Below are 21,179 nucleotides of genomic sequence, written 5' to 3'. Positions count from 1 at the left end.
CCACTCAGCTCCTCCCATTCTCTCCACCCTTTCCTCCATTGCCAGTATCACCAATTTTCCGCAGAGTGTTTTCATGCTCTCATCTGCACTCCAACAAAGCCCACAGGGTTGATAGTTAAACGACAGAATAATTACTCTTGAAAGAGTCCCTTAGACGTCGGAAGACAATACCTTGGTAGACGGAGATTCCCTTGGCTCTTCAGCGTCACACCATGGCGAGCCCAAAGGGTGCGAATGCGAGAGAGGATGATGAGCAACTGTCAAATTCGAACTTCAAGTATGCGAGGACACAACTCGCTCTCTTTCCGAGATCCTTTTCGGGCTAACTTCTGTGTTTGAAAAGTGTCGACTACATAATTCATTACAAGGTTCCTAAGAATGGTGCGTCCACGATACTCGGTGTGGCCTGGCTTTCGGTCTGGCCACCCTCTCTACCACATGTACTCGCTTGCATAAACCCCTTCTACCCGCCCTATCCACATATGCCTGCTCCTTTACTCTTTGACATGGGATTCTGATTTCAGTTATGGTGTGTTTTAGAAAGAATCGAAGCCGAAGCGGGATATGTACAGCTCATCGAGGCCCTTACGACCGTCGGCCTCGCCTCCGAAGTCCGACCGGGAGACGACTCGTCGATACTAGTTTTCGTCAAGATGGCGTCGGAGACGCTCCTCCGGCAGCAGGTTTTCCGGGCCCGACTACAAGACTGGCTTCAAGGCGTGCGGACGGCGGGACCCGGTGCCGACTTGTCCGGAGCGCTGATGGAGGAGCCGGTGAGCGAGGCGGAGCGGCTGAGGCTCATATACCTGGCGATAACGAAACCGAAGAACGAGGGGGGTGCGGGAATTACGCCTAAGAGCGGGCAGTGGAAATACGTCGACTCGGTGTTCCCGCTTCACGATCGACACTTCAACCGCGAGTGGATGAAGAGGCTGAGCACGAAGTATCTCCTCAACCAGGATGACCTCGACGAGATTCGCAACAAGTTCGGCGAGAGTGTCGCTCTCTATTTCGCCTTCGTCCAGAGCTATTTCCGGTTCTTGGTGTTCCCCGCGGCGTTCGGATTCGGTGCTTGGCTTCTCCTCGGGCGGTTCTCGTTCCTCTACGCTCTTGCGAGCTGTCTGTGGTCCGTGGTTTTCTTTGAGTTCTGGAAGAAGAAGGAGGTTGATCTCGCCGTGCAGTGGGGTGTTCGGGGAGTGTCCAAGATTCAACACCCACGACCGCAGTTCAAGTTTGATCATGAGACGGAGGACGTTGTTACGGGAGAGCCGATTAAGGTCTACTCGCCGTTTAAGCGACTCAGGACACAGCTGCTGCAGGTCCCATTCACGATTGCCTGTATCGTTGTTCTCGGAGGGTTTATTGTCATGTGCAATTCTCTCGAGATCTTCATCAACGAGGTGTACAGCGGACCTTTTAAGACCTACCTTGTCAGTAGCCGAACACCGCACCCTCTTCCCTTACCTCCAGGCCATGACAATTCCGAGGCGAGTTAAGGAATATTTGCTAATGTCGATGCTGTCTTATAGCCGTACTTGCCTACGATCCTTCTTGTTACTGTGCTGCCCGCGTTCTCTTCTGTTCTGACAAACTTCGCTAAGAAACTGACTGAAATGGAAAACTATGCAAATATCGATAGTACGAGCCCCATCGTTTCATATCTTGCTTGAGGATCGAAGAGCTAGCTAACAGAAAGCTTCCATAGCTCACCATGCCGCGCTGGTGCAGAAGGAATTTGTCCTTAACTTCATCACATCATATATGCCTCTCGCCTTTACCGCCTTTGTCTATCTCCCCTTCGGACATCTACTTACGCCCTACTTGCACATCTGGGGAAAACTAGCCCAGGGCCTTACATTCGGCCAGAAAGAGCTGAGCGTCCAGGAGTTCCAAATCAACCCCGCCCGCATCACAGGTCAGATGTTTTACTGCACTGTGACTGCGCAAATTGTCAACTTCGCCACCGAGGCTATTGTGCCGTATGTCAAGCACAAGGTGATGACCCAAGCCAAGGAGCAGGGCATTTTGGGTAAGGCGGCAAAAGTTGGCGCCAGTGATGCAAAGGAGGAGGCTGCGTTCCTTCGGAGAGTCCGACGGGAGACTGAGCTCGAGATTTACGATGTCACAACTGACTACCGAGAGATGGTTATTCAGTTCGGTAAGTTTAAAATGAGTGATGTAGCCGAACGTCGAATCGTTTCTCCCAAACGACATCATCATTATTATTACACGTGACTGACTAGAACACCTCGGCTGCCGTAGGTTACCTGTCACTCTACTCAGTAGCCTGGCCTCTTGCTGGATGTAGTTTCCTCATTAACAACTGGGTCGAGCTACGTTCAGACGCCTTCAAGATTGCGTCTGGATCTAGGCGTCCAATCCCGTGGAGGGCCGACTCGATTGGTCCTTGGCTCAACGCACTAGGCTTCCTGTCTTGGCTCGGAAGCTTGACCAGCTCGGCCATTGTCTTTCTGTGCCGGGATGGGGCCGACGGTTCGAGGGGCGCCGCGTCCAACGTGCAGGCCTGGGGTCTTCTCCTGACGATTCTACTGGCGGAGCACTTCTATCTAGTCGTACAGATAGCCGTGCGTTTCCTGATGGACAAGATCGATAGCCCCGGGCTACAACGAGAGAGGAAGGAGCGTTTCAACATGAAGAAGCGAATACTCGAGGAGAACCTTGGCGAGAATGCTGCTCTCGCGGCGTCGGTTGCTCCTGGGATCGAGATGAGTGAGAAGCTAACGCAGTCTGCGCTTCGAGAGGAAGCTCGACGGGCGGAACAGGGATCCGTCGAGGATATGTGAGTGGTTGCCGCAGACTATTGTCAAACATGCCCCTTGTTCGCCCTTGTAAGAGGGAAGGGGGGACTCTTCTTCGGTGGATTGTGGCGTCGGGACTAACATCATTGGTGCCGTCTAGGTTCTGGCAACGACAGCAAGGCATGGCTGGAACCATCGAGGCCGGTCGCACTCTTATCTCCCAGGTACGCGGAACCCCCCCCAAAGACACTTGATAAAACCTTCGTTTCGTACGAGTGTGCGATGGCGATATCCTTTCTTTCACAAGTCCACCGGATGCATATGCCGCTAGAACAATGAGAACTGACATATGGGGTTTGGCGCGATGCGGGGATTAGCTTGATGTCGCATCCCGAAAGCAGGAGTGAAATCCAAACAGGAAGGTGAGAGGAGAGTGCAGACGAACGATTCCTGATAATTTGAATGGCTCTATACTATACTACTACATACGCTACACGACCATTCCTTGTACGCTACCTATCAGGATGCTGGATTCATGGATTTGAATACCGTTCTTGGCATTAATTCAGGGGCAACGAGACATCAACATATACTTTGTACTTTATCGTGCAATCCATTGAAGCTCTGAAGCATTGGGCATTGGGGTGGAGACAGACCATCGCTCGCATCACTCCCATCGAATCGACTCGGAAACAAAGATCAGTAGGTTAGTTCCAGCGTAGTGTACGAAGTAGGGGCGCTAAGTTATACAAGTGCGCCTAAGGTTGCGCACTTTCCCTTGTTCGTATCGTAAACAGGGCCAAGATTCTGAGCGCATCGTTGAACGTTTCCAGTCTCATTTCGCATCAGATTACACGATCGCGCGGTACACGTCCGTGAGTATTTACGCAGATTGTTATGGAACCCCGTTCCTCGGTGCCGTCCTTGCGCATTCACGAAGGTGCACGGGCAGAGCTGTCAGGTTGTCAACGCATTAATTTACATAGTGGTGGAGAGATTCCTGCATGTGGGATCCGAAGCTTGGGTAGAGTAGTTACCGGCGGGCCTGCCGAGGAGCACAACATCCCGAGGGAATGAGGAGAAGAGTTGATCCTTCAATTTGCTCTCGAATATCAACAAAGTTTCTGGGGAGTGTAAAGGGACTGCGTGCGTATTTTGAAGGCCGATTATTCACCCGACAGAAAGCCAGGAACTAGGAAGAATAGCTCACCTCGCCGGCTGGGCTGTTGTGTTGACAATCCCTGTTTTCTCGCCTTGCTCGGCCCTGACGACAAGGCATGCACCAAGTAAAGCTCCGTAGTAGACGATTTTAGGACGGTGGATCCTCCCCCCCTCTTTCAGCTAATCTTGAATCGTCGAAAATAACCCAGGTTGAGATTTGGGCATTTTCCCTTGGCCGCCCTCGATATTCCTTCACTCGTGCCCTCTTACTCTATCTGGACATGTTTATCGAATAGGTATGGGATCGTCGGCCACGCTGGTCCAGGCGTTCTGGAAGCACAGGGCAGTTTGTATGCAGATGGCGTGGGCAGCAATTTCAACCTACAGGTCGGGAGCCTTGTTTGAGAAGGTCTTGGACGTGGGCGTCAAATTATGGTACCAACTACGAAGTACTTCGTACTTGATCGAGATGTCGAGATAATACAAAGTACCTCCTGGCCGCCGTCCTTCATAGTGATTATGCCTCGCGTTGTGTCAGACAGGTCAGACTGCACATGTGGTCTCATGCGGGCTTCTCGAAGGCATAATTTGGATGGCGCAGTTGACGCAGTTGACGCAAGTCGCTGCCTTCATACATTAAGGCGCACACACGCAAGTCCAGCCGTAGTTACGAGGTACGAAGTCAAACACCACACACCCTTCCTCTTGCCGGGTTGGACAGGGACAGCGCTTTTTTTCTGGCGCACCTGCCGGAAGAAGGCAGACCGGCCGGTTCTAGTGCACGTATATATTTTATCAGTTGCAGGGATGACGGAACGACGGAAGGTATCAATGATCGATATCACTTCTGGGATGGGTAGGACGAGGGAGGATGCAAGCTAAGCTGCAAGGACTAACTAATACTCCGTAAAATGGGAAGGTAGGGGGCCATCAATCTCAAGTTCATCGATAGCTTCGTACATCAATTTCATACAACATCGCCTACACGACTGTGCCAGGAGAGTCTCCCGAGTTCAAAGCTGCTTAGCTCAATGTCCAGGTAGGCACACCAATACGCCTCCAGCCAGCAACGGCTTAGTTCGTTCAAAGTTGCAATCTAGACCAGTGACAGAGACCTCCTGAGTCCCACACTCGTCTCGCTCAACATCATTGATCCATTTCGTTTTCCCCTGTTACGACCTAAGCTTGCGTCAATGTCAATTGAAACATTGCTTTTTCGACTTTCCTCCTTACTAGGACAAATACGAAGTATATAAAGTTTTGAGGCACTATTAAACGTTATTCTGTACCTGCGCCATATATTGGTAGCTATCCCGAAGAGCTTCACCGAGAGGGAGACGACACAGGTTTGGTGGAGAGTGTTTCGTCGACCCTAGTTCGTTGTTTAGCGATACCACGGTACCAGTGTAACAGTGAAGCTCACACAATCAGGCCCTGGCAGGCTGGTACGGGGCGATGCTGCGCTACTGTAAGTCATCAAATTATTACATCTCCTTGGAAACTGATTAAGGCTGGCGAACTGCACCTTGTAAATTACGAAGTAACTAGCTTTTGCCCACTACAAGGAGCCAACAGCTTGAGTGACTACATCAATGATATCAACTGTTGCCCTCCTTGACACACTCCCTACCTGGTTTCTGCCCCTGGCCAGTTGGTACCGTCACACTGAAACTTGCAAAGAGTGAGAAGTAGCATGACGAAGGAGAGTTCATCACTCGAGAGCAGGTGGCTGAGGTCGCATGAACATTTCTCAGTCTAAACTACACTACTTGTACGAAGTAGATCATGGATGCATTCGTCGAGGAGAGGAAACAGTTCCTCGCTCTCGAGTTACGAAATACAACGCACGTGTATTGGGTCTGGCTGAAGCTTCCTCAGATTAACCCTCCAGTCTCGGTTGTCCTAGGCGGACCCCACCTACCACATTGATCGTACACTAATACCTGCTCGCCTCCCAGGCCCTCAATCCTCACTTCTGGTCCCCCCCCCAAAAAAAAACTTCCCAGTCGTCCCTACCAAGACCACGTCGCCCCACCTAGCCTGCGCCCCCGAATCCACCCCCGGTCTGCCGTGCCTTCCCTCCATCCAGCCAGAGTTGTCCTAGCACCCACGCGCTCCTTCCACATCTGCCTAGGTCGATTCATGCTTGGCCGTTCTTGGTAACGACGTCTTGCCAATGGGTCCAATGTCGTGATGCTGAACCTCGGTGACCCTTGTGAGGGAAAGAACGCACGCTACGTTGAAGAAAAGGGACCAGGATGCCTGCCCTCTCTGCGGAAATAACGGCCTGGTCTCTAGCACACAATACAATTGATGCTACCATTTCTCGCGTAATAAACTACTAGTACGGAGTACGAGGAACTCGACCCTGACTTCCATATCGAATCAACGACGTATGCCCATGGATGTAGCCCATCAAATCAATCAATACTTCGGGCTTCGTACTCTTTCCTCACGCACCCCCTTCCCCTTCCTAGCTTCCCCCCCTTCTCCCCCCCACTAATCCAGAGTAACCCTACGCCGACGGGTGTGGACACTCCAGAAACGCTAGAAGTCGTAGAACACAATCTCTGGGTCAGTTTTCACATCCCAGAACACCGGGCAGCGGAAAGATCCTGAATCATTATAATTACCACTTTGGACTAGTACGAAGTCGTGAGGAGGAATACGCCAATGCAGCGCAGCTGCAGTCCGGTGCTCGTTTGTGCTGAGTTGTGTCTATATCCAGCCTTACCTCTCTCTATGCCTGGCCATCTCTGACGTTCCCCCCCTCTTCTCTTCTTCCCAGTCCTCCATCCTCCTCCATCCTCTTCCTCTCTCCATGTTTGTTTTGCTTTTCTATTGCCAGTTGTATTTGTGTGTCTTTTTTAAACTTAATCTGAGTATTCATTCGAGCTGCCTGTCATCGGGTCTTCTGCAGCGACCTTACTACCCATATATCATATTACCTTGGTCGCTTTTCTTATTTCTCCTGTTGGGCGCGAGCTTTGCGCGCTACTCCTTCTTTTCAACAGCATACGCCCGGGCGCACTTTAACACTCTGCGCCGACGAGGACGCGAAGATGGACCTCGTAAACGATCTCGTGCTGACTCCTTTCAAGGAGATTGTCGAGAAGGGAAAGACCGCGCGAGAAAATGCCGCCGACGATCATCCCGCCATGCACAAGGCCAGCCAGGCCCTCGTGAGGGAAGGCGAGCGCGCACTCAAGAAAATCGAGCCTTTGTGCAAGAAACATGTCGAGGAATATGGTTCCAATTTTTTGGACGCTTTAAAGGAGAATGGTATGTCTTACATGTCCATGGCGAAAGCTACCCGCCGTCGAGCAGACTTACACACAGATGCCCCCGGTGTAACACTTTCTTTGCTTGCCTCGTGGGCTGTATAATAACGCAACATGAATCTTTCCTTTAGATGAGATCGCCCAGTACCGCGCTGATCTCAATGATCTCCTATGGGAATTTGACGACTTTATCGAGATTGATGAGTTCGACCCCGAGAAGTTCTCTGAACTACAGGCCATGTCACGGAAAGCGGCGCCGCGCATCTACGACATCATCATGAGAATGAGGCTAGAGCCAGTGCCCAAGGACGAGAATACAGTGCAGACCCCGATATCTGAGAAAGAAGACGCCAGGGCAACCATCCCTACGCCGCCCCCTTCCGCCATAGGGTTTGCACCACCCCCACCGCCCATTCCTGTGAACACCGCCCTTAAACGAGGACGGTCGGCGGCATCCGCTCCCTCGGCCCCGACAACTCCGCTTCCCACACCCCCGCCGCGGAGATCCCTGCCCACCCCGATCACGAGTGACAGAGTTCAAATCCCGGTCCCACCATTGCCGCCGAATTTGAACCCGTGGGATGTCAAGACAAAGCCTCCGATGAACCACATCGCTCAAGCTATAAAGAATGGCGTCCAGGTCCCTGAGCGTAGGCGGCCTATTGTGACCAATTCTAGTGAGATAGTTCTCCCTCTCATGACGGATAATATTTCGAAACGTGAGAGTCAAAGAAGTTCCCAAGCGCTATCTCCGACCGATTCTCAATACTCGTTCCAACCGCCGAATGAATCTCCAACTCTGGGCACTGCATTGCCAGCGATACCTCTCCACGGGAGAGCGAGAGTTATGGGCTTTCCGCCCTCGGTCAACCGCGTCGTCACTCAATCCATCCCGGAGCACTCGCCTGTGAACGGGAATATGCACCACACACCACAGACTCAGGCCTGGGATAAACCATCCCACTTGAGCTTGTCATCCAATGCCGACCTACCACGGCAACAGTCGGTGGATTCATTCCGTAGCTCCTACGGCGCTGCTTCGTCCTCCGGCGGGGATAGTCGCGCTTCGGCGCTTTCTGCTAACGACGGTTCATCCATCGGAAGCCCCATTTTGGGGCAAGCCGGCGCTCCTGTGACACCCGCCACACCTCGAGACTCAGCGGTGGAATCTCTCCCAGTCATTACGCAAGATGACGATGGTCTCATCCCTGTTGAGACGGAAGGGCCGAACTCGAAGCCGGCGCTACCTGGCATTGCCAGACGTGACACCTCGGTTACACTTGCCAGCTCCTTCTATCAGCTCAAGGGATTCTGCGAGGGTGCCAAGGAGGTTCTTAGGGGCGAATTGGGTGTGAAAAAGGTCAAGAAGCCGTCATTTAGCGGATCGCAACTAACGGCCAAGTGCACACACTGTTTCTACGAGTTGGATTGGAAGGAAATCGAGATGGATATCAACCACAGTGGTAAGTGTCGTGTCTTTTATCCTCCTTCTGAATAGCCCCATCCGCACTGAAGCCTCAAGGCTAGGCTAGGCATCTGGTCAATATTTTGGCTGCTCTTCTGTTCCGCTTCTAACGTATCATGTAGCCGATGCGAACTTTGCCATTGGCAAAGTTGGATTCCGCATTCGATTCTTGCAGAAGAGCCATCTTGCTACGAGGAGAGCAGACGAGCCTCTCTATGCTTGCGTCTTCTGTATCCAAGAAGGACGCACTCCTCATGATGGCGATGCAACTGTCTTTTTCTCTCAAAAGGAATTGTGTGAGCATATCTCCCGCCATCCTCGGCCACTGCCCAACGTTCCCGGCGTGACGGTGGTGGAGGAAGCCACGATCCCTCCTGCTATCCGTAGCAGCTATGATCTCCACCTCAAGGGTGAGGTGGAAGAATCTATCGTGGACGAGAAACTGGCAGAGATTTACAAGCTTCCAGTAGCAACGGCGAAGGAGATGGTGAAGAAGATGTATGGCATGAGGCTCCTCCATGACCGCACGCCGGCGTTCGAGTTGGCTCCCGGAGCGCGCATTGTCGGGGTCAGCTTCCCAGACAAATACCACGGTGAGTGGTGCATGGGCTACCACGACGGAAGGTACGCATCGTTCCCATTTGAAGTGGCAAAGCTGGAAGCGCCGCCGCCTCATGAGCTTCGTATGGGAGGTACGAGCAATGTGAAGGGTGTAGCCAAGTGGAAATTCAATACCAAGGACAAGGGCAAGGCGGAATGGCTCAAGTTTGAAAAGGGGGACGTGATTAGCAACATCAGCTGTAAGTTATTTTTACTCCTCCTCCTCTCTCTTTTGTGGGCTCACTGCCCGGAATGAGCCAAGAATTGCGGCTAACAGTTGAACCGGCACAGGGAGCGAATGGGATCACTGGTGCTGGTCCGGCACAAACGCCAAAGGCAAATGGGGAATCTTCCCCAAGTCTCATATTGACTTGACTTCGGTTAGAGAAGGTGATGATGGGTCTGACCGATCTAGCATCATCAGTGGCGGTACCACTAAGACCCGCGTCCTCGGACGGTTCTCGTCCAGGAGGTCGGATACAAGGTCAGATACACGTCCAGACACGCCCTCGGCCAAGAGCTTCGGGCCAGCTTTGGCGGGCTTCCATGCCTAGACGAGATGATCCTCTCCGCTAGACATCCAAGCCGTTGATTCCTTGCCTTCTATATTTCTACATTCACACCGCCATGAGGCCCCGGTCATCTCCCTTTCATATCGTTCACCATGATGGCTTGTACCTATATTTGTCGTTCATTTTACTTTCTTAGATTATACCCGGGGCATCTCCTAAGTTTCTTTTTCTTCTATTTTTTGCCTCTTCTCACATAACGAATGGACTGGGATACGAAGGAATCTATTGATAACTGTGGCTTGGGAAATTTGTGGATCGGAATTAGTTCCTTGATTCAACGATAGACTTCTACGACGGAAATTGAGAGAGCGATTATTCCAATTCTCCTATTTTTGCAGGACTTTACTTGTACTTTGGGAGTGTGGGGTTTCTGTGTCATTCTGCAGTTACATCGTACACGCCACTATCTTCCACCTATATTAAGACGTTCGCAGCAACGCCGATGCTTATCGGAGGTATCAATTGAAGTCCGCAGAATGCCTGACGGGTCTCGACGTGCCGTGGGGCTGGTGGCTGGTCCAGTCCAGTCCTCGTTGAAAACGCCCGCTTTATCGCACGTGTCCAGGTGAGAAGTCGACTGTCTCTGGGACCATTAGAGGACTCTACTGTTGTTTATCTCCGTCTTAGAATACTCCGTAGAACCCACTTGTCAACTCCATATGCAATTAGATTCGGAAATACTTACCGAACTCGGTTGCTAGGGGCACTGAAAGGGCATGCCCATGCCAGCCTTTGTGGAGTTATCGGGGCCCCTGTCGGGCTAGCACTTCGAAGTGGAAGCAAGAAAGTTCGAGGAATGGAGTGGAGGTTAACACGACCGCGAAGTACATTAGATAGCACCATTTTCCAGACGCACGTGGCGGCGGGGGCAAGAGGAGTACGAAGTTACCACGACGTGTACGGAGTACACTAAGTACCCTGTCAAAGCAGGGGGAGGCTGGAAACCCGGAATATAATCTCGAAAGCGTGGGATCGGAGACGATCAAGTTGGGGGGCCATTACTCGCCTGGGTGAATATAAAGTGGAGAGGTGGAGGAAAAGGTAAACTAGTAAGGGGGTGGGAAGCATACCGAGAGGGATTTTCACCTTCTTGGGGTTGTTCTGCCGGTGTTGCGGAACGATGGACTGCGGACTGCGGACTGCGGACTACGGTTACCGAGCGTGAAGTCGGTTGGTTAGATGCTTACTTCGTAGTTTACGTACGAAGGAAGAAAAGAAGGTGCATGGGAGAGAAGAAGCATGGCGAGAGGGCTACCGTTAGCGTTGCAGTGGGCTGAGCCAAGCTCTCGGTATCTCATTGCAGCTGTTGGGGTGCTTCAGATGGGGTGTTGATTGTCGTGGTGGTGATGATATTGATGAGGGGGATGCGGATGCAGATGCGGATGCGGATACCGGTGGGTGTGGAGATGATGGCCTTTGTTCCTGGTAAGGGAGGCGAACATCAATTGATCAATCGATTTTCGATTTGAATGCCGGTCGTCTTCACAGCTCGAAGCTACAGTCCTGGGACCCACGAGGTGCCCTGGCTGGTTATCCTGGTTCGAGGTGTTTGGTTGGCAAGCTTCGTCTCATGGCATGCCGTCTTGAGATTCGACGTGAGCTGTGGCCTCTTCATCACGTCAATACCTTGATATTGCTTGGCTCCAAGTAGCATCTCCTACGACGCTAAAGTGCCATTTTACAACCAAGTTTACGAAGCACGCTCGGAGAATATAGCACAGACAAAACTCGCTCGTTCTTGAACTGTTCTTTCGGCAGAAAGTACCGAGAACGACGCATTAACAAGAGTCCCTAAACAATATCGAACGTAAAGTGATTACTACAGTCGCTTTCTATCATTCTAGAAATTCCCTGGAATGGTCTACTTTTCAACCCCTCGTTTCTTTGGATGCGCCAGCGAGATTGGAAGAGAACTCGGTGCCTGGATGATCGACAGTCCTGAAGTTTGGGGAGTTTGGGGTTGTGGCCCTGATTTGCACACCGAAATGAGGAGCAGATCATTTTTGCGTTACTATTTTTTTTTTTTCTCTTTTGCTTTTCCGTTTTTGCCTTTGTGTTTCCACACCACCCCCCCCGGAAGATGGGAAAATCATGGGGCGCCTCTTCCACGTAGGATAAGACGGATAGTAATTACTTCGTACGTGCCTAACCTTAATTGTTTGACATCAAATCGACCTGCCGCCACCGAAGTCAAATCAGTTCAACGAGGATAATTCAACTTATGCCTCATTGGGCGCCGAAGGATGCGCAATATGGCGAGAGAGAGGGAGAGGGAAAAAAAGGTGGCTCCTTGAGAAATGCAGCTTCCGCTGCTCGATGCGGATGTGAAGCTCATTTTTGCCCTGGCTGGTAATTCTTCTGATTGATCCGGGCAGACATGTGAATAGTTTTGGGAGACCTTGTTGTGCTGGCTGCCAACCACGTTGTCGGGACGAGGCGAGTGTCGAAAGCGCTCGTGGTTGTTGGGTTGGCGAGAAGGATCATGGATGCGATGCAGGCGCACCTTCTCGCTCACCGACGAGAAGCGGAAGTCGTCACACACGAAGTGGCATCTTGGCTTCACAATCATATGCAATCATGTGGGTGTGCAGTTCTGGCTAGGCACGGCACCGGACAAGGGCATGACATTAGTTGTGGCTGGGCTGGGCGTCGAGAAGTCGAGAAAACGTACCCTGGTACTTCGTACATGCAAGTTTTCCAATCTTGGATGGAATCGCGGGTTTAAATGTCTCGTACCTTTCAAGGTACTGAAGGTGTCACTGCTGCAGGAACCATGACCCATGACGAGTCCAAAGTCTTGCATTATTGCCAACGCCAACAATGACACCAAGTTACCAACAAACAAAGTACGACTCGGCACTTCATACACGCACCCAGGAACTGGACTGGCTGGTTGATGTTTTGTCGTTTGTTTTACGGAAGCAGTGGGAGATATTCGCAATGGACCGATGCTACCCTGCATAGCACGGAACTCCATGGTTCAGGAACCTCACATATAAACTGACATGATGTAATTCAATGTCCCCACGTGTGTGCTCCCGTTGTGGTTCGGGAATCGGGACCAAAGCACAGTACTCTCACCAGCGTCCCCCAGAGTGCTCAGACAGCACCAACACCACCAACCTCGCCCACGCACGCTCCGTGGTTTAATAACCAGGTCCTTGGACAGAGATCATCGCTGGGCACGGACTGCCTGACTAGGCGTGCCGTCGTACGAGGCAATAACTCCTCTCCTAAGAAAGAGTACTGACTTGTACGAAGTACAACTATATAATAGTTTGCGAAAGTAATATATGTAGTATTAGAACTGTGCCAGCAGTGCCTTCACTCCTTGGCGGTCTTCATGGAAGATCTGCTGCACAGTAAGGGGCTCTTAGCAGTGTATGATAAGAACAAACCCGGTGGCAGGCTTCGGGTTTGGTAACTCGGAAGATTTGAGAATAAACGAGCCGATGCAGATTGCGGGGGTTCTTCAGCATCCTGCTCTCATACCCCAGGAACTGTAACGTTTGCAAACATGACGAAGAGTATTTGTAACATCGTTAATAGTTTAGTTTGCCCGTTGATCGATTTTTACCACCGTCTCTCAGAAAAGAAAAATAAAAGGAAGAGAGGAATGTCAAGGATGCCAGTTCGCAATCTCCTATTTAATCTTTCTGAGTTGTGATGGGACAAGGCTCCCTCGTTCCTGAGATGGCGGCTTGCCTGGTACAGGTCCCTGCCAACCCAGTTCGTCTCATCAGCTGAGACGGGGGGAATGAATGGACGGTGGGACTCTGGATACGAACAAGGGAGGTTCTACAGGAGATTCTGAGGGGAGTTTGGGACTATTCGGATCACGTCGTTCTGTCGCTGGCTTCCCCCTTTAGACCATATTGAAGGAACCTTTTCTCCGATTCTGCTGCCCATTTGAGTGGACAATGTTATGCGTCTCAGGGCGCTCATCGTCGAAAAGACGACGCTGGGTTGTGTTTCGCCTGACAGTTAGATGTTGGCGAATGCTACCCTGCAGCTACTTTGTAGGGGTCGGCTCTTCTCCTCAACGTCCAAGCCAGGCTCCCAAGACGGCTTCCCACATGGCGCGGCATGGCATGGCAAACCCGAAGAATTTTCGAAAGCCGCATTTCCCCATGCCTGGAGACAATGGCATGGGACAATGAAGAGTTGACGAATGCGGAGCACTGAGGGTGTATGATCCCTTGTCTATCACTTGACCATCTCCACTGCAGTTTATTAGGACTTCGTCCTGAGCTAACCTGTAACGAGGGCAAGGCCAGGCGATAATTCCGCCGCCATGCCATGAGCACAGACGAAGTAGATGACATGGGCAGGGGAAAAAAAAAGGAAGAGTCGGCGGCGAGAACAATAATGGGCTGGCTGATAACAATACCTGGGCAGACAAACCCTTAATCAATATCTACTTCGTACTTTGCAGGGCCGTTGACATGCCCCTCTAAAAAGGGCAAGGCTCGAAGCTCTGAAGAGTGTGCCCCAAAGCATGCTCACATCCAAGTACCACTATCATGGCTTCACCCAAAGAATCGATCTTTTATATACCTCAACTTGGAGTTTGTTATCACCTCTTTTGCCCGGTCCGAATATTACCTCATATCTTGGTATGCCTCGACTGGCTCACGGGGTAGCAAGTCAGCAAATCGACGACTGCCCAGACCTAGGAAGCACACTACTCTCTGAAGTAACTCGAAGAGTCCAAGTCGCATTATGCAGCGTTGCACATTGCGCACGCCATGATTGTTGTTAGTGCCATATTGTGTCCTTGCACCTCCCCTTTTGAGACGAAAAGCCAAACTCTCTCGGAGAGCAAAGATCGAGGTTGAGGAAGCCCATTGCTCGCACAAAGATTTGCTCCTGGGATCCACCCCACCCTTCGCCGACCTTGGCTGCAGAGTGCCTGTGTTCCTGAACAGTTTTGTTCACGGAATATCCCCCCTCCGTTTGACGCAGCCACTTTGACGTTGATGTTGGTGGGTGCCCTCGATATTCGAGCATTGACCGCAAGGCGAGTTCACACGCACAACGCGTCTCTAAAACCGAACCTCCCTACGAAGTACTTGCATGTCCACGTCTTCCTTTCCTGTCCTTGAAGCGGGACTGTCCTCCGCTTCTGTTGCAGGGTGAAGAAGGTGAATGGAAAGACACCCACATTCCACTGCTTGAGAAGTCTATCGAGGCACAGTTGTCATGGAGTGAATCAAGCATTGCCCCTTGCGATACGGTAGTGACCACTGATTCTGTATTTTGCCATTATTCTCACTAAACCACATTGCTATCAAGTACTGCCAGGCCTGGCGAAGTAACGTGGAATTAATGTTTCGCCTAAAAGATCAATGCTGAAATTAAAGATTGGATTGCCCTCGATGCGGCTATAAGAAAGTATGCAATAATATTGAGTCGAATCTCCGTTTGCCTTGGTGCTTGGTCTGACTCGAAGCGACACCTCGTACAATCCAGACTCGATTTATTGTTGATGTGAGTACTTCATACAAGGACCACTCTGCAGCCAGGCTACCTAGTATGCCGCAGTCTGTGACAGGGCCGGGTAGAGAGCGGCACTCGAGAACAAGCTTCAGTGCTGGAGAGGCAATAATATTGTGCTGCATTCAGTGGAATTGATGGGTCTCAATTGTACCTCTGTTATTAAGTCCATGCGCTTCAAATTCTTTTTCCGTCCTCGATTCGGTCGCCTGGCTTTGTCGCTGTACTGCAAAGTACGAAGCACTCGGCCAAGTACTTCCAAGTTGCTGATGATGTATTTTCCCATTCTGAATTGCCTGAAATGATTTGCTCCAACTTGGGGGTCTCGCCCTGGTTCCTCCATTCTTTTGTCCCGCTCCTCACTTCCTCCCTCGCGCTTTCCCTCGCCCTCGCCCCTGTACCTGTAAAGTACGGCGGTCTTTCCCTTTCAAGCCTCAGTTTCTTGTGACTTTCAACCTGCCGCTTTTGTTCGCACCTTCCATGCCTCCATGCTCGAGGCGTATTTGGCAAGTACGAAGTACAAAGTAGCATCTTCCATCCTTCCTCTCATGCTATTCCCGCAGCCCCGACTTTTATCTCCTCTCCATGGCTCCACCTCCACAGTCAAGTCGTAATCCACGATCCAGCACATTGATACATTGACCAAGGTTCTCATTTACTCTAATTCCCCTCTGCTCCTCTCTCCTCCTCTCCTTAGACTCCTCCGCTGGCGCCTCGCAATTGATCTCTGCCTCGGCGAGTCTCGACATCCCAAATCAACCGCATTTGACCTTTGCGCACGAATGTTCGGTGGTTCTGTGTCCTTGATGGACCCGAATCGCTCTCCTGTCGTCTCACCAATTTCAACTGATATAGCCACCATCGACTGGTAACTAGACTTTCCTGGTCTGGCCGCAACACTGCGCCCTCCGTCAAATCCGAGAGCAATCAGACTTTCGAATCGCCATTGTCACCATCTGTCATTTCTCATCTTTCTCCGACTGCGACTCGACCCCTCTCTTACTTCAACCCGTTTTTCTCGATTCGTTCAAACCACCTACACCGCTGCCCAGCCTTACGCCTCGAGCGACAACCTGCGAGTAATACCGCCGATTGACCTGTCCCACTTTCGACCTGACATCCACCAGCTTCCACTCCTCTCTCTCCCGAATCGAGCCACGCCTGTCCCGACAGCATTTTTTTTTTTCCTCACTTTGTGCCCAACCTCAAAAGCAGCCGTTGCACGTTGATCGAGCCGTGCCAATTTGTTGTCGGCGACCGAATCACCGTTACCAACCTGCCCCGTTCGACCTTACCGAGTGTTGCACACCGCCGACACCGTCACCGCTTCCTCCGTTGGACAATCGTTCTTCGTCCGTCATGGGCCTTGGATTGTCGGCAAAAACTTGATATATATTTACCAAAATTTGGGAGGAACAGAGTTGTCTCTCGAAGTTCTGTCGTGGACAGCGCCAACCGTATTGACTCGACCCTTTATCCCCCCTCCTTTGATTTTGACCTCCGACCGTTGACGGCACGCCGCGCACTTTAATGTTCACAATGGGTGCATGTATGAGCTCAAACAATGAGGAGGCCATTAGGAAGAAGCACAGTCAAGCCATTGACAAGCAGCTTGAGGAGGACTCTAAGAGGTTACGACGAGAATGCAAGATTCTACTGCTAGGTGTGAAGTTTTCTTTGCTTTTCTTATTCTCCTCCCTCCTCCCTCCTCTTTGCTCTCTTTCTTTCTCTTCTTAATCAGAGAGCAACGCCTGGCCTACACACCTCACTTCTACAGCAGCTAGACATTTAATTACAAGAGCAGAGGGCTGACCCTGGAGAATGATCTAGGATCTGGTGAGAGCGGCAAGTCTACTATCGTAAAGCAGATGAAGATTATTCACTTGAAGGGGTACTCGGACGATGAGCTTTACAACTACCGCCCGACTGTATTCAAGAACCTGGTGGAATGCGCCAAAGCGGTCATCCAAGCAATGCACCAATTCGAAATACCCTTCGCCAATGATGAGAACAGCATGCATGCCAAGTTCCTGATGGAATACTCTGCCGAATCCGGGCCCCAGGCCAACATCGATCCCGCAGTCGGCACTGCTGTGAAGGCAATATGGAATGATCCTGCAAAGGATATTCTGATGGAGAGGCAGACAGAGTTCTATCTGATGGACTCGGCGCCTTAGTATGTGGCCAAGACGGCCTACCCATTCCTTGGCTGACCATGGCTCTCTATATACCTTTTTTTTTTCCTTCTTTTTTTCTTCTCTTCTTCGGATAAGACTAATTTGACCCGTCTATAGCTTTTTCAACGAAGTTGAGCGAATCGTAGCGCCAAACTATTTACCTACCGAGATGGATGTATTGCGAGCACGAACAAAGACTACTGGTATATATGAAACTCGGTTCCAGATGGGTCAACTAAGCATACAGTAAGCTCCATCCGTCTTCCATCCTCCCCTCTCTAGTGTGAGGGCTGATCTTTGGACATTCTGGCTTACACGTTAAACAGCATGTTCGATGTTGGTGGTCAGCGAAGCGAGCGCAAGAAGTGGATCCACTGTTTCGAAAACGTCACATCCATCATCTTTTGCGTTGCGCTTAGTGAGTACGACCAGGTTCTACTGGAGGAGAGCAGCCAGGTAAGCTTCGAAAAACGCCCTCTTATCACCATCGCCAGTAGGCCTTCAACTGGGAGGCTCATGGTGCAAGTGTTTGAGAGTAATGCCTAACAGAGACTCCCTGTTCTAGAACCGAATGATGGAGAGTCTGCTACTGTTCGATTCCGTGGTCAACTCGAGATGGTTCATTAGGACAAGTATAATTCTCTTCTTGAACAAGGTCGACATCTTCCGTGAGAAGCTCAGCCGTTCGCCGCTCGGAAACTACTTCCCAGACTACTCCGGGGGCAACGACGTGAATAAGGCCGCCAAGTATCTACTCTGGAGGTTCAATCAGGTTAACCGAGCACACCTCAATCTCTACCCTCAGTAAGTAATATAGCGGGTGCTCCTTTTTGGGGGCAAAAGGCGTTTACAAGAAGCCACTATCCAAATGATATGAGCTAACGGAACGCCCTCTAGCTTGACGCAAGCCACAGATACGTCAAATATTCGACTCGTGTTTGCGGCAGTCAAGGAAACGATACTGAACAACGCACTTCGAGACTCTGGCATTCTATAAGCCGACAATCGAATACTAACCTTAGCCTATATTTTCCGCCTTCCTTTACTTCCTCATTCCCCCTTTTTTTCACCGGCTTTTCGAAGAATACGGCCTCCTTTTTAGTGTTACCCCCTAGCATGGACCGGCGTTCAGGTTACGACTTTTTTCGGTGGTTGTTAGTGAAGGAATACCACACACTACACTCGTTCTTTAGCGATCTCGCGATGCAGACACGGCGTTCCTCTTTGCATTTCGATCGACGTTCTTATAGTTATACCACTTCCGGGCCGTCCAGTAATATCACAGGCACCAGTCCCATCCCAAACGTTGAGCCTCCGCCTATTCACCCGCATCACATCACAAGGCGAGCGAGGCTCATATTAGATGTTCGTGATGCAAGTACCTCCGGGCTCAACCATGCCGTGCGGTGCCTAGCTTCTTACCATGACGGCCCTCCCTCATCCCGCCCCACGCGCCGGTTAGCTGAGGATTTTTCTAGGAGGAAATATTCCATGGAACTAGGCCTATGTCTAAGCCAGAAGCTGAAAATAAACCCTTTTACGGCCTTTCTTTTCTTTTTTCTTCCCACCAATGGTTGTGTTATTTTGTGGGCAGACAGGGATTTGTAAAAAGCCGGCACACGGACGGCGTTTCTGTCGAGGCTTGTTCAGTTCTTCGCTATGACAATGAGGTCTCAGGTTTCTCTTTGTTTGACGGAACGGAGGGATTATTGGCAGCAGAGCTGGCCTTTGGGTTTTTGCATGATGGGCAGTTCTACACGACAGATAGGATACTTATAGACTATTCTTTTTCTTTTCTTCTCATTAGATACCTCGTTGTTGTCCGCTAGCTGGTCGTGGTTCGCGCCAACCAAGGTCCGCTATCAATCTAGTTTCATATCGGGTAGGCCATCCCGGTCCCGGGGATATATGTGAGACCTCCGGACCTTAACGGGATGAAGAGTGCTGAGGATCTAGATTTGTGTGTGGGTGGGAAAAGAGAGTGTGTATGTGTATGTTTGGATGCGTGCTATTTAACATTTCCCCTCCTACAAGGTCTCTGGGGTGTCATGCATTCGTTATCATACATCATACCATCAGGCCAAATCTGGAAGTCATTGCATGGAGGTTGTGATTACGAAGTAGATACATTGATAACAGCGCCCAAACCACGACCATGTTCTCTAGATTCCCCCAGGCGGCTTAACTTCATAGCAAGGGGCTTTTGGTCTACTTTCGAAGTTGAAGTACTCTAATGTGCGGGGGCTTGGGTGTTGGGAAGAGGTGGGAGGGGCGAGCCGTTGATCAGTGAGTTCAATTTTTCCCTGATCCACAGTTCTAAGTCGCGATCTGGAGCAGGGAAGGGTCCAACGATGACTGGGGACAGCCAATTGGGCAATTGAGGGGGAAGGTGGCGATAGGTTGGAACACTAGATGGAGGGGTGGGATATCAATTGCATTGGGATTTTAATGGCGAGCCGCCAGGGTATCTTGACCCTCTCAAGTCGACACCAAACATTGAATGGTGTGGGAATAATTGACGGATCTATTGGTACATGTAGTTTTCATTGTTGTTCGAATTGATTGGGATGCGATTTGGAGAGAATCTGGGGGGGGGGGGGGGGCAGCTGGTGATGTGATGATGCTAGGAGGTCAATGGCAGGTAGGTGAGGGGCGCCCTGGGGGAATCAAAGATGAAGGTACGAAGTAGTTTACGAAGTATCCTTACGCAAGTGTATGATGTATCAATTAGGATGTGGCCCAAGCTTCCAAGCTCGAAATATCCACAGTTCGCCTTGGCGGCTCTTTCGTGGGTGCTCTGCGGCGTCGGACTCCTTTGGTCCAATAGCTCAAGGGCGACGATGCATTGGCGAGATCCACTACAAGGCACAGTGGCGACATTCGAGTGCCGCAAACTGGTTTCCCAAATTGATCGAGGACGGGAAACGAGGCATGCCAAGGCAGGAGTAGCTTAATCGTGCTTGGTGATCTCAATTGCCTCAATGCCCCTCCTTTTCGCCCTTCGAGATGTTGAGAAAAGAAAAGCCGGAGCTATTTTTTCAGTCTATTTTTGCCACTCATGTCGCAGGGGGGGTTTCTACTAGACCGAAGCTATTCATGGACGTCCAATCCAGCCGCAAAGCGCCGCGCCGCACCCTTTCGTATCCACGATGTGTCCCTCCACTTGGGCTTGCTGGTTTTGCGGCGGCCTGCACAGATCGGAAGAAAATCTTTACCTCTCATCCCTCTGTTGTATAACAGTCATTGATGTTAAAGGTCATCAGCGGTGATTACCCCTCACCAATTGCTGACCACGACAGGATTTGGATGGAAATGACCAAATGCTCATTAATGGCCCATCAGGAAGTTGGATTGGGGAAGGCGGGAGGCGGGCTAAATCTAATCGGCGGCTCACTGCTTCATATGCTCATACCTTGCATGTGGTTGGTCTGACCCAATCGAGATGTATCACTACATCAATCCAGCGCACATGAAAACTGCAGTGTACAATTTCTTCGGGGGATGGATTTAACTCTTTACACAATATCGGGAAAGAGGAGAAGCCCAAATTCAACGGTGAGACAGATGCCAAACAACTACTCCGTAACATTAGTGGGCGTCTTTCACTAGTACCTGCCTACCTGGACCCATTTCGTTGATACTTAAGTATTACAACAAGTATCGATTAG

The 21,179-nt window shown here is 50.8% G+C and overlaps 3 protein-coding genes across 3 annotated transcripts; all 3 read left to right on the top strand.

Moving 5' to 3' along the window:
* Positions 1–212: 212 nt before the first annotated feature.
* Positions 213–3,013, top strand: SAPIO_CDS7355 (uncharacterized protein; the record flags this gene model as incomplete). The annotated part of the gene is made up of 7 exons (XM_016789237.1): positions 213–277; positions 344–381; positions 541–1,430; positions 1,530–1,638; positions 1,706–2,158; positions 2,263–2,800; positions 2,920–3,013. 7 exons carry the CDS (start codon positions 213–215, stop codon positions 3,011–3,013), a joined length of 2,187 nt encoding a protein of 728 aa, XP_016641064.1.
* Positions 3,014–6,982: 3,969 nt separating this feature from the next.
* Positions 6,983–9,820, top strand: SAPIO_CDS7354 (Uncharacterized protein; the record flags this gene model as incomplete). The annotated part of the gene is made up of 4 exons (XM_016789236.1): positions 6,983–7,202; positions 7,333–8,664; positions 8,789–9,466; positions 9,558–9,820. The coding sequence occupies 4 exons, from the start codon at positions 6,983–6,985 to the stop codon at positions 9,818–9,820; spliced, it is 2,493 nt and encodes an 830-aa protein (XP_016641063.1).
* A 7,053-nt stretch (positions 9,821–16,873) lies between these two features.
* On the top strand, positions 16,874–18,508 carry SAPIO_CDS7353 (uncharacterized protein; the record flags this gene model as incomplete). The annotated part of the gene is made up of 5 exons (XM_016789235.1): positions 16,874–16,997; positions 17,165–17,510; positions 17,838–17,967; positions 18,077–18,315; positions 18,409–18,508. 5 exons carry the CDS (start codon positions 16,874–16,876, stop codon positions 18,506–18,508), a joined length of 939 nt encoding a protein of 312 aa, XP_016641062.1.
* Between the last annotated feature and the right edge of the window lie 2,671 nt (positions 18,509–21,179).

Source organism: Scedosporium apiospermum (assembly GCF_000732125.1).
Source record: "Scedosporium apiospermum strain IHEM 14462 chromosome Unknown SEQ_SAPIO_0110, whole genome shotgun sequence".
Lineage (NCBI taxonomy): Eukaryota > Fungi > Ascomycota > Sordariomycetes > Microascales > Microascaceae > Scedosporium > Scedosporium apiospermum.
Note: the sequence above shows the minus strand (reverse complement) of the source record. Positions and strands in the feature narration are given on the sequence as shown.